This window comes from Plutella xylostella, chromosome 9 (assembly GCF_932276165.1).
Source record: "Plutella xylostella chromosome 9, ilPluXylo3.1, whole genome shotgun sequence".
NCBI classification, from domain to species: Eukaryota; Metazoa; Arthropoda; class Insecta; order Lepidoptera; family Plutellidae; genus Plutella; species Plutella xylostella.
In genome coordinates, this window is record NC_063989.1 from 2652910 (window position 1) to 2665664 (window position 12755).

General features: G+C 37.6%; 2 protein-coding genes across 2 annotated transcripts in view; one reads left to right on the top strand and one right to left on the bottom strand.

Moving 5' to 3' along the window:
* The first annotated feature begins 1137 nt into the window (after positions 1-1137).
* On the top strand, positions 1138-4750 carry LOC105381934 (trypsin CFT-1). Its single transcript, XM_011551743.3, has 4 exons — positions 1138-1292; positions 2539-2716; positions 3646-3919; positions 4213-4750. Exons 1-4 carry the CDS (start codon positions 1247-1249, stop codon positions 4525-4527), a joined length of 813 nt encoding a protein of 270 aa, XP_011550045.3. The 5' UTR covers positions 1138-1246; the 3' UTR covers positions 4528-4750.
* Positions 4751-8890: 4140 nt separating this feature from the next.
* Positions 8891-12755, bottom strand: part of LOC105381973 — a 154956-nt gene continuing 151091 nt past the window's right edge. Inside the window, exons 5-8 of the mRNA XM_038121988.2 lie at positions 11860-12058; positions 10159-10265; positions 9557-9667; positions 8891-9100 (exon numbers count right to left, since the gene is read on the bottom strand). Coding sequence (XP_037977916.1) covers positions 9089-9100; positions 9557-9667; positions 10159-10265; positions 11860-12058 — 429 coding nt within the window. The 3' untranslated portion in view covers positions 8891-9088. The remainder of the gene's footprint in view (positions 9101-9556; positions 9668-10158; positions 10266-11859; positions 12059-12755) is intronic.

The following is a 12755-nucleotide window of genomic DNA, read 5'->3' on the forward strand; positions in this document are numbered from 1 at the left end:
TAAACAAATATCTGCCCCAGCCGGGAATCGAACCCGGGACCTTCGGCTCAGCAGTCAGGGTCACTAACCACTACGCCATTCGGCCGTCGATATATGGTATCTTTGATTCAATCTACCAATTTAGAATATTTTAAATGTTATGGTAACACCGGCGATCATATTGCCATCTAGTGATAATAGTATGAACTTGAATGAATGTAAGCAAAACATAGAATGACTAATGTTGAGGGTGTATGAAATGATTACACTAAGTTCATATTGAATCCACTAGATGGTGCTTAGAATTACTTAGGTACAGCCTGGCGAAGTGTTCAGTGTGTTCAATGTAGGTATATTTTATAGAAAATTATAAATCGTTGGTACCAAGGTACTTACCGCATTTTTACATTGTCATTTAACCACAGATAAAATAAATATATCAGACAGTGATTAGAGTCTTAGCAAAATTTGCACAGTTGGGGTGGCATTACAATCATAAAAATCAATTATAGTTTTTATGTCGGTGAAATGATAGATGATAGGGCTAGATTAGACACAATCACAAAAGAGTGGCAGTGGGGTAGACGGGTTCTCGAGTGGAGACCACGAACAGGCAAACGCAGCGTGGGACGCCCTCCTGCCCTCTGGACTGACTTCGTTAGGCGGGTAGCCGGTAGTGGTTGGATGAGGAAGGCCGGGGACCGAGTGTTGTGGCGCTCTTTGGCAGAGGCCAGTGCATGATTATTGGCTGATGATGATGATGTTTGGTAGGTACAACGAGTGAGTAGAGTGACCTCCTTGACCTATGTTTTTATCTTAGTTTATTGCACCCCTTTTTTGTGTGGGAGGTTGAAAGTTGAAATCTAGGAAGACGGGAAGACACACACATATCAAGCAAGGTTGTAAAATAGTACCAGCAAGATTGTCGAAAGAGAGTGAGATGACAAATAAATGAAATACCTACTATGTAGTTCAAAACATAACATAGCTTAAATAATTAAACAAGGAAATAGATATACATAATAATATATCCTGAATCCTCCTCCATATTATTATGACCATACTTTCTGGGAAATACGTAGGTAGATAGATACCTACTAAATGTCAAAATTTTCCAAACATGGACTACTTTACTTACCGAAGCAATAATATTTTATTGAGGGATTATTGCCTTTGTAATCATGTAGATTATCTTTATTCAGTAGCGGGGTATAAAACTAATTGGTGTAAACATCCTGTAATAGATTGAAGGTATTTTTCTTCAGAAATGCGTGTGCTTTATGCGTTTGTGTTGTGTGTGGCGGCTGCGGCTGGTAAGTCAGGGAGATTTTTTTATCATCATCATCATCATCATCGAGCAGAAGAGTTCTCGGTGGAGTCCACGAACCGACAAACGCAGAGTTGGGCGGCCCCCCGCGAGATGGACGGACGATCTAGTAAATGCAGTGGGGAAGCGCTGGATGTTGGCCGCCTCCGATCGGACATTAGGAGAGGCTTATGTCCAGCAGTGGACGTCCTATGGCTTATGATGATCATCATCATTCACTACTTGAGATATAAATATACAGCTGACAGGTTGACTTATTTTTACATAACGCACCCTCAGGATAATAGAGGCGTAATTCAAAAAACTAAATTGTTGGCAAATAGCAAAAAACGATCAGGAAATTTTCATTTTCAACTTTGTCTTGATTTAACTAATATGGGTAAAAATTGGACTATGTTATATTTTATTCATGAAGCCTGGGATGTCTTTTTTTGTTAATATAATAGACGTAAAGCTCTTGTACTATAAATATTATTTTATGTTTTTTTTAAAGAAACCTAGTATTACTTAAGCCTTTATTGTTCTGAACTCAATACTTTTAAAAAGACTATTTTATAATTAGGCCTTTTTAATTCTGAAAAAAATTAAATAATGTTGCTAAAAGTCTCAAAAGGTCTATTTTACACTAAAATAATTTAATAATTGAAGGATATTTAACGGTATGAGCCTATTTTTTTCTAATGGGTGAATTACAATACAATAGAAATACAGAACTAAAGAGGCACAATCGGTTTTAAGCATGTATAAAACTAAACCTGCGACGTCCTGTCCGTATCACCGTTGGCACCACATTAGTGGTTACGTCACTCTTACACGAAGCGGGGGGTGCGGTAAGGCCCCGTAGAATAGAGAAGGAAGTATCGGATTTCTCATTCTATCATAAAAATGCCTCTGTTTTTGTGGTGATAGAGCATACCTTTTTTGGTCTTTCTATGACTGTAACTCAGTATCGTGAAATTTAGAGATAAGCCCGTTTTATACTGAGAGTGCGATAAGTAAGGTAAAAGCGTCCACTATTATATTCATCGTACGGACCAAACTGATTTTCATGAATGTATGGAGAAACGGCGACGGCAATGCCGATGAAGTGGATATACCTATACTGTGTGCGCACCGCACTACTGATGCGTCCCTTGCGTTCGACGCCGAAAGGTGGACGCTTACCTTTAAACTGCAACCGGTACTGTTACCTTTTAACTGTTACCTTTAAACAAAAACCTTATTCCCCACAGCGGTCCCAGCGCCGTCACCACCTCAGTCCCGCATCGTGGGCGGGTCTACCACCACCATCTCGCGGTACCCGTATGGAGCGGCCACCTTGTACTCGTGGGACGGCTCCAGCTACTGGCAGGGCTGCGGGGGCGCCGTGCTCACCCCCACCGCCATACTGTCCGCCGCGCATTGCTACTAGTGAGTACTATAAACTTAACCGGAATTTAATTAACCGTAAAGAGCCGCCCGAAGTGAGGCCATACACTTTAAAGGTCTTACAGTATAACAACTCAATGGCGACTCGACTCTATCGTAGACATTGATATCTCTAAGCCCTGTGTCATAGTGTCAAGGTTTAATTTCAAAAATGATTTTAAAGTAGTGTACAACGAGTGGCCTACGCATCGTACACTAAATGTCATTTTTTGAAATTATACCTTGAACATATGACACAGGGCTTAAAATATCAATGTCTAGCATAGAGTCGAGTCGCCGTTGAGTTGTTATACTGTGCGAAGACCTGAACCCGGCATTCCCCAAAGCCTGAAATTATCGGAATTTTCTTAACCCTAAAGAGCCGATCGAAGCGCGGTCGGATTTTTAAACTGGAACTGTTTCTTTTCCTGTGAGTGTAATAAATAGATAAATATGATAGGTTTTGCTCACAGGCAAGTTGAAGGCCCAGGACTCGGCGTAGGGGCCCCGTCGAAGATGAAATCCGAAGGAATCTTGATGTTCACTCACAAAATTCACTTTTTCTGTTTTCAATATAGTCAACAAATACAATGCCTAATGGCAGTTGGTAATATTTGACCGATGTTTCCCAAATTCACTATTAATCCGATTATTCGAGTAACCCGGCAAAACAACACCACAACACGACGAACACTGTCGACGACTGACATCTTGTCAAAGTAAAAATTAACCTACCGTACAAAAAGGAGTAGGTTAATTTAAATCTACCCACATAAAATTATAAAAAGTGTTCGACCGGTATCGATCGAACACTAACGTAACCATGAAGTCTGAAGCATCACTATGCATTGTAAAATACACTTCCAAAGCTTAGTGCTTATAGTCCCATTTCCCTTTAACCCTTCAACTGACAGTAACTTTTAACCCCTCAGCTTCCTGCCTGGAAACGGCGTCATAACCCCCTCAAGATGGCGCGTCCGGGTCGGCTCCACCTACGCCAACAGTGGCGGCTCAGTCTTCACCCTTCGCTCCATCATCATGCACCCCAACTATGACAGCTACAGCAACGACTTCGACTTCGCAATCCTGAGGACCGTCTACGGGATCCCGCTGACGAATATAGTTCAGCAAGTGGCCATTGCTTCCCCGACTTACAACCTGCCTGACAACTCGCCTGTCTGGGCTATCGGATGGGGGTTGACTGCTGTAAGTTTGTCATGTTTGGTATACTTAGTTATCATTAATGTAATTGTCCATAGTAAGTGACTATCACTAGAGCTGGTCCAGGGTGGTCATTGTGGTGAAAAGATTAGCCAGTCAGATTAACACCAGACGCTGATAGAGCAAGGTACGCCGGACACAGTAGATACTCTCTCGTCACTTGGGGAAGCTCATTTCGTACCCCATGTGATACCATGACTTATGTAAATATACCAATCAAATAACTTTTATCTAGACAGGCAGACATTTACCCAAATAACCGTCTAATCCCTTTCCAGTACCAAGGCCAGGCCTCCGAGCAACTGAAACACGTGGAAGTGTGGACCTTCAACCAGAACACCTGCAGAAACCGTCTGGCTCAGCTCGGCTATGCACTCACTGACAACATGCTGTGCTCTGGCTGGCTCGACGTGGGCGGCCGTGGCCAGTGCAACGGGGACTCTGGGAGCCCTCTGATCCACTACAACCAGCAGGGTCAGGCTGTGGTGGTCGGTGTGACCTCTTGGGGCATTGACTGTGCTACCGCCGCCTATGGCAGTGTCAGCGCGAGGGTGTCTAGGGTATCTGTCTGGATCCAGCAGAACGCAGCTTAGGCTGTGTCTAGAAATCTACACCCGTATGTTTTCGGTTGAGTGGATGACGTCATTACGCTTACTAAGCGTATTTTACTGTCACTAATACGGACGGGTTGTAAAGCTGAATTTTATGGTTTGTGATTTGAGTGTTTATTTATTTTATCTTTCTGTTAATTAATTTATAACTGAACATGTGTAAGCGTATCATGAATATCGAAAAATAAATTAATTATTATCAGTACATATTACCCGTTTTTATTACATGGCATATCTTTAACGAAATATACCTACTTAAATAATAGTAAGAATGTGAATACGTCAATTTTAGAATGTCAATTGTTTATTCTTATCATAAGAATATTATTATAGAATGTATTGGTTTATTTTCAAAGCTCTCACTTGCGGGTGGTATTGCATAAGCTCTAAAGCGAGTATTTTTTATCGCATTTAAAAGTCTTACATTCGCACAAAAAATATTTATTAAGTACATTTTATGTAGGTAACAAAGCGCTTTTTTAACTTATCTAGATTAACATATTGTTATATACTTTTTATAATATTATAGCTTTAATACAACATACATACATAGTCGTACCAGTGATAAATAGGTTACGCACACCTCTATACATATAAAAACATAAAATTACATAGGTACTTGCCTAAATTTCAATACATACTTACATCCATCACATAAGTAGTGGTCAGATTTTTTAATGATAAATTATGTGTTTTTGGGGTTTATAGAGTCTGGGACTGGGTGCACGTATTGCAATATAATTATCTACTCGTAAATGGGATCATTTGGAATTGATGAGGAAAAATCAACTATCATAAGTAATAAATATCTATCTCTACGAGATTTTTAGAAGTAAGTCTACAAGCTACAGAGAGATTAAATTAAGAGGCTGGATATTTCCTTGGTACAGTCAGCTGCATGTACATAAGTAGCTTAACAATTTTGTACCTTGTCAATCTGAAACCGCCTATACATTCATTGAAACATTGACGGTTCGTCAGTTTGACAAGAAATGTACCTATAGCTGCACTTATGCAGCTGACCGTACATAATAATATGGATATGAATATACGAGTACATACCTCTGGAACTATAAGTATGTCAAAAGGGCGTCAATTATATATTTTTTGACATCTAGACGATAGAAGACAAGAAAGTATCGTATAAGCCGCGCCAAATAAGAAAAGAGCACTGATTTTGGTTCGACTTTTGAACATAAAAACAACTGCTTAGTTTTTACTACTTAATTCTTATCTAGCTATATGTATATAAAAAGCATTGCTTTTTTAAACATTGATTATTGCCTTTGCCTAGTTTGAAATATCTAACATGCGATAAAGATAAGAACGGATTTAATATAATATTATATCATATTCAGATAATTATTTTCTAATTATTATTCTACACGTTTTGACTCACTATTAGCTTTCATGTTTTATAATTAATTAATATTACAATTGGTGTTTTCGCTATGTACATACGTTTTCTTAACAGATATTAGAGAGAATGACCAAATGTACCTACTTTAAATATATATTATGTCGTGATTGTCTAGAGAGTACCTAACCATTGCTTGCGATAATACATTTCAGTGACCGGTAATCTTAACTACAGTATTCTGGGTTTAACGCATTTTTTTTGAGGCATTTAAAAAGAACATAAATTGGTTTCAAACTTCGTTTTATTTTTGATTTCATATTACTTTTAGAACTCAAATCTCATTTATTCTAATGGGAGGTCTAATAGAGACCTATGAACCCTAAACCAATTTACGCAAATTTCCCATTTTTCAGAAATTGTCTCATCTAAAATCTGGTGGTGAGTACACGTTTTTTCTTTAAATCGGTTAATATAATTTAAAATTGCCTAAGCTTGCTCTATACACATAATATATTATATTTTCCACCCTTTCTGAAAAACAGCAGGCATTTTTAACCGACTTCAAAAAAAGGAGGAGGTTCTCAATTCGTCGGGATCTTTTAGCGTATAAATTGCGGTCTAGTCACTGGCCACTAACTTACACAAAGCGGGTCAATTCTGGTCATTCTCACATCTTAATAATAATAATTAAGTAAGTACTATAAAAAAACAATACATAACAAAAAATACGTTAAGATATTATGTTACAACTTGTCATAAACATCCAATAATACTTTTTATTAGCCGTCCATCCCAATATTTATAATATTATGTATACACATGGAATACATTATTTATAATATTATGTATACATTTATACACATAATATTATGTATAGGTACCTACACATGGAATTCGAGAGCTAAATAATATATTATTTTATAATTTTTATTCTAAAGAGGAGTTTATAGATTTTGGAAAAACTTTACAATAAGTACATAATTTTCTAGCATTCAGTAGATCTTAGTAACTACATTTTTTAATTTTACCTTCTTTTTAGGTAAGTAGATTTTTTATCAAATTAATATTGTCTTACAACAATGTTTCACCAAAGAAATAAAACAGAAAATATAACTAAATATAAATAAATAAATAAATATAAGATAAGGATATGTGATTTGATCATGTATGTAGTTGGTAAGAAGACCTACTTATTTTGAGATTATTCCCCGCTTGCACAGAATAAATTAAAATATGTTATATATAGATATTAAATACTCAGAGATTTAAAAATACCTAGGTACCTAAGTAAATACCAATTGTCCTGTATTGTATATTATCAGGAAGAGGATCACATTTAATAGTGACCACAGACGGACTGCATCTCAGCATCAGTTGATAAATTCAATAGTTGATCGCTGATCAGCGGTGTGTTTCGGCGTAAGTAAATAATTATACAATGATTCTGTGTACTCTTCACAATCGGTGCTAACACGATGAAACATCTTGTCTAATATTTCAGGAGTCTCAATTTTTTTTAATAACATTTTTTGTTTGTTGTTTGTAATGGATTCTAATGGCAAAGTTACAGAGTTCAATATCGTTTAAATAAAATTACAACGTGACTGAATGAATTCCTCATGAAAGTCATGAATGAGAAGTAGCATACACGTAGTGTAGTATATAGTTTATAAGTGCAACTATAAGTATGATTCGTCAAAATTGTTCATCTCATATATATTATTATCTATCTACGGAAATTTGATTCACTTTAAATGGTAAGGATTTATAAAATAATATAGGTTATAAGTACATCTCCTATCGCCAACATTGAACACATAGAATGGTACATTTTATTACTTTATTTTTATTATTAGGGATTGATTACAGACACGAACACATGTATTTGATACCTATCGGAGTACAGTCAGTTCCATAAGTAAGTAACAAGTCAAATACTTTTGTACTTTTCGTGGTAATAAAGTTGTTAACATAAACATACCTACTGTAGTGACCTGACTGTACTAGGTAGTTGCTTGCATCCATATTATTGAGACACATATAAATCTCACAATAAGAATAATAAAAAATAAGGTATGGTTAAAATCTAACTTTTCGACTGTCTGCACTTGGTACCTTGTCAAACTCACAAACCGCCAGCTCACAAATCTATGATTAATATGGATGCAAGATTTTCTTTACACAGACTGTACCTAATTGATTAACAATTAGAAGTACCTACCTATTTTAATGTTTTAAAATTTATGGAGGTAAGCTATCTATTTAGTTATATCTATTTCCTATGGTGGAAGTCAAAACTTAAATTGTAAAATAGTTTACGATTTAGATATGTGGGGGAATATGTATGGTTAAATTGTTTTATTAGATATGGAAAAATCAGTACAGACCTAGGTAGTGAGAAGAGATCTAAAGTTATAAATAGGTGTGTTCTACATTGATAATAGACACTAGATAAGAAATAGCTACTTAATAGAACCTAACCAAGTAGGTTTAACATAAATAGGTTATATGTATAAGGTAAGAGTACCTAAAAACTACTTACAAACTTAACAAGTATAGGTGTGCTAAATTTAAGTAAATATACAACACATAATATATTAGGTCAGACACTACAAAACAAATATTTGTAACATAAACGTATCTTCCGTAACAAATGAAGTAACACAGATTTGGACGTTTGGACGAGTACATTTTCTAAACGTGACTAATTTCCACTAACTTATTTTCATCACTAATTTAACCAAGTCCATAATTAGATTAATTAGCGCAAATAAAACGAAGTACTCGCCACGGCCACTAGCTAATTCGCGAACTCACTGCGAAGCAAATGAGCTTGTTTAGCATTTGTATCTCTCGCCAAGAAATTTTATCAAAATAGGTATGTATTAAAAACCAGTGATTATGTAGTTATGTTTCAAAAAACTGTTTTTTTTTAATAAGAAGTACGTAGTACTATACTAATGAATGCATCCATATGTCAATGCGCATAAAAACAAAAAAAGTTAAGTTAACTGTTCTATTTCCAAATTCAAGAAGCTCGCGAAAGAAAATCAAATGCCAAACACGCTAGCGTCTTCTGTCTCTGTCCCGCGTGTGGTCCTGCTCTCGCACCAGCTAGTGACGTCTCAACCGCCGCGTTTAGCGGTTGGAGAAGGAGCGCCTCGCCTATTTGCGCACCCCACGCTATGGGTCGACCTGGGGGATAGAAATCGTAATGAGAAAGGTGAGGTTTATGATATCCTGATTACGCATACCGAGTGGCCGAGGCAGTATCCTCGGCCGAGCACCCGGTCAATTGCAAGCAATTCATTGGTCGAGGATCAGCCGAGGATACTGTTTCGCCACTCTACTCGGTAGGTGTAAGTTCTCGTGTCAGTTACAAAAACTACAGCTGGTGAAGGGTTTATTACCGTTATGAAAGGATCAGATAAGTTGTCAGTCGCTTGTTGCACAGGGTGCACCAGCCGACTTATATTGAAGATACAGTTTAATACTTCTTTCAGGGAGGCTCGACAAAATTCTTGGCCGCTACAGGGGTCCTTATCGACGTCGATAAACTCGTTCCACCAATCACCGTATTTATAGCGAATCGCGATATAGCTCGTTTATCTACGTCGATAACGAGCCCGTGCAGCGGCAACTGGTACGTACCTCGTGACAGACCTCCATGTAGTCGGGGTCGTGCATGATGTCCTTGATCATGTCCTTCAGCATCGTGTAGCGCGGGAACATCGGGTACACCTTCGAGCTCACGTAGTCCGACTGCGGAAGAAAGAAAATAAATTCATTTGTCCCAATACACACAGAAAAAGAAAACAAAAAAACTTGGAGACAAAAAGGGGCAGACTCAGGATTTGCTGCGAACTGCAGGGCAGCAATGCAACGTTGTTTTTCAGCCTGTCCCTGTGCATGCATAATAAAAGGCTTAGCAAACTTCTTCCCATTCGGGAATGAAATATTCGACTAAAGGTAAGCCACCCTATCGGTATCATATGTTGTATCGCATCAAACGGTAATAAATGCAAGTGGATCTTTAGCAAACTTCTTCTTGAATGGTTTCGGGAATGGGAAAAACTGGAGGATTGTAACAAATACATACGATGAAATATTCGACTTACAAAACAGAAAGTCGAAGCTAATTAATTAATTTATCAAACCCTTTATAATCTATATGTATACGGGAGTAAACAATAAAAGAACGGTACAAAATTTAACTCCATTAATTTCAATGTTAAAAAAACGCAATAAGTTACCTTAAGTTCTCTAATTAAGTTTCTCAGGCCCGTGTATTTCTTCAGCAGACGGTACAGGTCGTTCGTCATCTGAGTGTTCTCCGCCTCGATCTGCGATGTCGTCATGTCTGGAATGTATTAATTACAATTGAAAATCTATGTAAAATGAAAGCCTTCTCATCAACATCACCATCAGATATAAAGTCATAAGGGTATAATTTAGGCCTCTCAAAACAGCTTAAATGCGGTATCACAATTAATAAATTATAATAGTCTCTATTTTGTACTTGTGATACGTAACATGGACGATCTTCTTATTATGGTGTAGGCGTGTAGGCGACGAACTCTACGTACTTATAGATAGACTAGACTTTTATCACCGTTGTGAAAGAATTGGCCTGTCAGATTAGCGTCTGTCGCTGACTGCCCAGTCGGATGGTTCCTTTCGTGAACCCCGTTGATGATTCCGGAACAGGTTCACACGCAGGGTGATGAAGAAAAGTAATAAAGTTCTTAGGTCTGTGAAACATGAACCGGGTGATTTAAAAAAAAAACCTGCTGCTGTAACTGTAAGAAGACACCGTGTTCTAACTCTTCGAATCCCTCGCGTAACGTTTAATCAAGGAGAAGCCAAATTAAGTTTCATTATCTGTTTAATCTATCCAGCTTTATACAGTTAGCCTCCGAAACAGGTATGTACTCGTATGCAAACTCCTTGGATTAGCGCCTTTGAGATATATGGCGCAGTCGCCAGAATTGCATGTAGTCGCGTGGCCTAATGTTCATTAAGGATTCAATTCGAATACATGTTAGGGGCGGAATGCAATTAGGGCTTGGCGGTCATGACAAGAAAATTTGCTTCCAAAGATTACCGCCAAAATTGGCACAACGCCAAACGAGAGTTCTTTAATTTGTTTCCGATTTTTAAGTATGAAAGAGGCAATGGAATAATTAAAGAACATTCATGGTGAAAAGAAGAGAGAAATTGCATTGTTCGTTTATCATTTCGTGACGATTTTTCCTTTTGTTCAGCAGACGTTCCGTTGCTATTAATTTATGTATTCTGTCTGTGTGTCTGAAATATTTATTTTTCATTTTCTCTGTTAAATATATTTAATATTAATAAAGAGTTTTCTAAGCATTTTATTTTGGCAGCTCTCAATACCGTACACACATTCAGAGCAAAAGTGAAAACTAAAAACCCCAATCACGTACTTTGCTCGCTTGAAATATCAATTTTTCCCGCGTAAAATGATAAAGGTCTTTGTTTTCAGGCGTGTGTTCGTTGCAATTTTTTGTTATTTTCCATCTGTGCTCGACTATAAAAGCGGATTCTCTCTTGGATACACAATATACAGCCGTTCTATAACATAATAATAACGACTTTAATCGATTTTGTTTCATATTTCTTTAACAGGAAATGTTACACATATTATCATTTTTTATCAACAATATGTTATGTATTTGGAAATTCTTTGTTTGTAGTTTATTACCATCATCACCAGTTTATAATAACCACCATTTATCACCAGCGTAATAAGACTACATCAAATACTATATATATATGTATATAGGTATATTTATATATATTGCAAGCAGTATCGCTCGCTTGTCAAATCTGACGTAACTTGTATATGTATAGATTTGACAGATGTTTGGCAGGCGAGCGACGCTGTTTTGTGGTGGCACTGTACCAGGACACCAGCAACAGCAAGAACTCACCAGTGAGCCGCTCGATCCTCTCCCGCCGATCAGCCGCTTCCTCCGCCAGCTTCGCCGAGGTCTTGACTCCCTCTCCCGACTTCTGTGTCTTCTCCATGATGGCGCAGGCTCGCAGCACGAAGGCCGGCACCGTCTCCGCCTTCTCCTGTCTCGGGATCTCTACGAGGGACCAGTATTGTGTTTCGAGACGGATGACATCCTGGAATGGGAGAGGTTGAGAGTTTAGGGTTGAGGTGGTGGTTTGTGGCTGTCGCACAATTATGAGTTGTGTCTGTAATTAGGTATCATCTTCTGCTAATAAGGCTCTCAAGGCAAGGTTTGCTAAGAAAATAGAGGCGAATTGTGTATTCAAAAAGGACAATTATAATTTTAGTGCTCTCAAATTTTTTTAATTATTGTTTAAAATTCCACTTTTGTGTGTATTGTTGACAAAATTTGTAACGTCATAATGTACGGTGGCCTGCGCCTAAAAGTATACAGGCGGAGTTTTTAAAATAGCGATCCCTGATGATGAAGGGACCAGCTACATCTGTTATAAATCCGGGGACGTGTTGTGTGTGATATGTGTAGCAGTGGTGTTTATGTGGATGTGCTTGAGCAGCATGTGAGCTTGAGATCGCTATTTTAAAAACTCCGCCTGTATACTTTTAGGCGCAGGCCACCGTACCTATGCTAAAATTCATCAATTTTGTGCCTCTACAACCAACATCATTGTTTCTTTATTTTCGAACGTTAGATTCTTTGGACAGTAGACAATTTCATGGACGCTAGCAAAACAAACCAAAATGGAATTGCTAAGTACTAAAATTTAACTTGTTACACAAACCCTACATAGAAGATCCCTCTGTATTTGGAGTCACCGAAAACGTAACAGCAGTCCAATTTTAAACCTTACG

Excerpts from the sequence above, each read along its gene's own strand:
- LOC105381934 (XM_011551743.3), top strand. The coding sequence starts at position 1,247 with ATGCGTGTGCTTTATGCGTTTGTGTTGTGTGTGGCGGCTGCGGCTG. Across the intron at positions 2,717-3,645 it reads TCCGCCGCGCATTGCTACTA|CTTCCTGCCTGGAAACGGCG; the intron begins GTGAGTACTATA and ends TTAACCCCTCAG. Across the intron at positions 3,920-4,212 it reads TCGGATGGGGGTTGACTGCT|TACCAAGGCCAGGCCTCCGA; the intron begins GTAAGTTTGTCA and ends ATCCCTTTCCAG.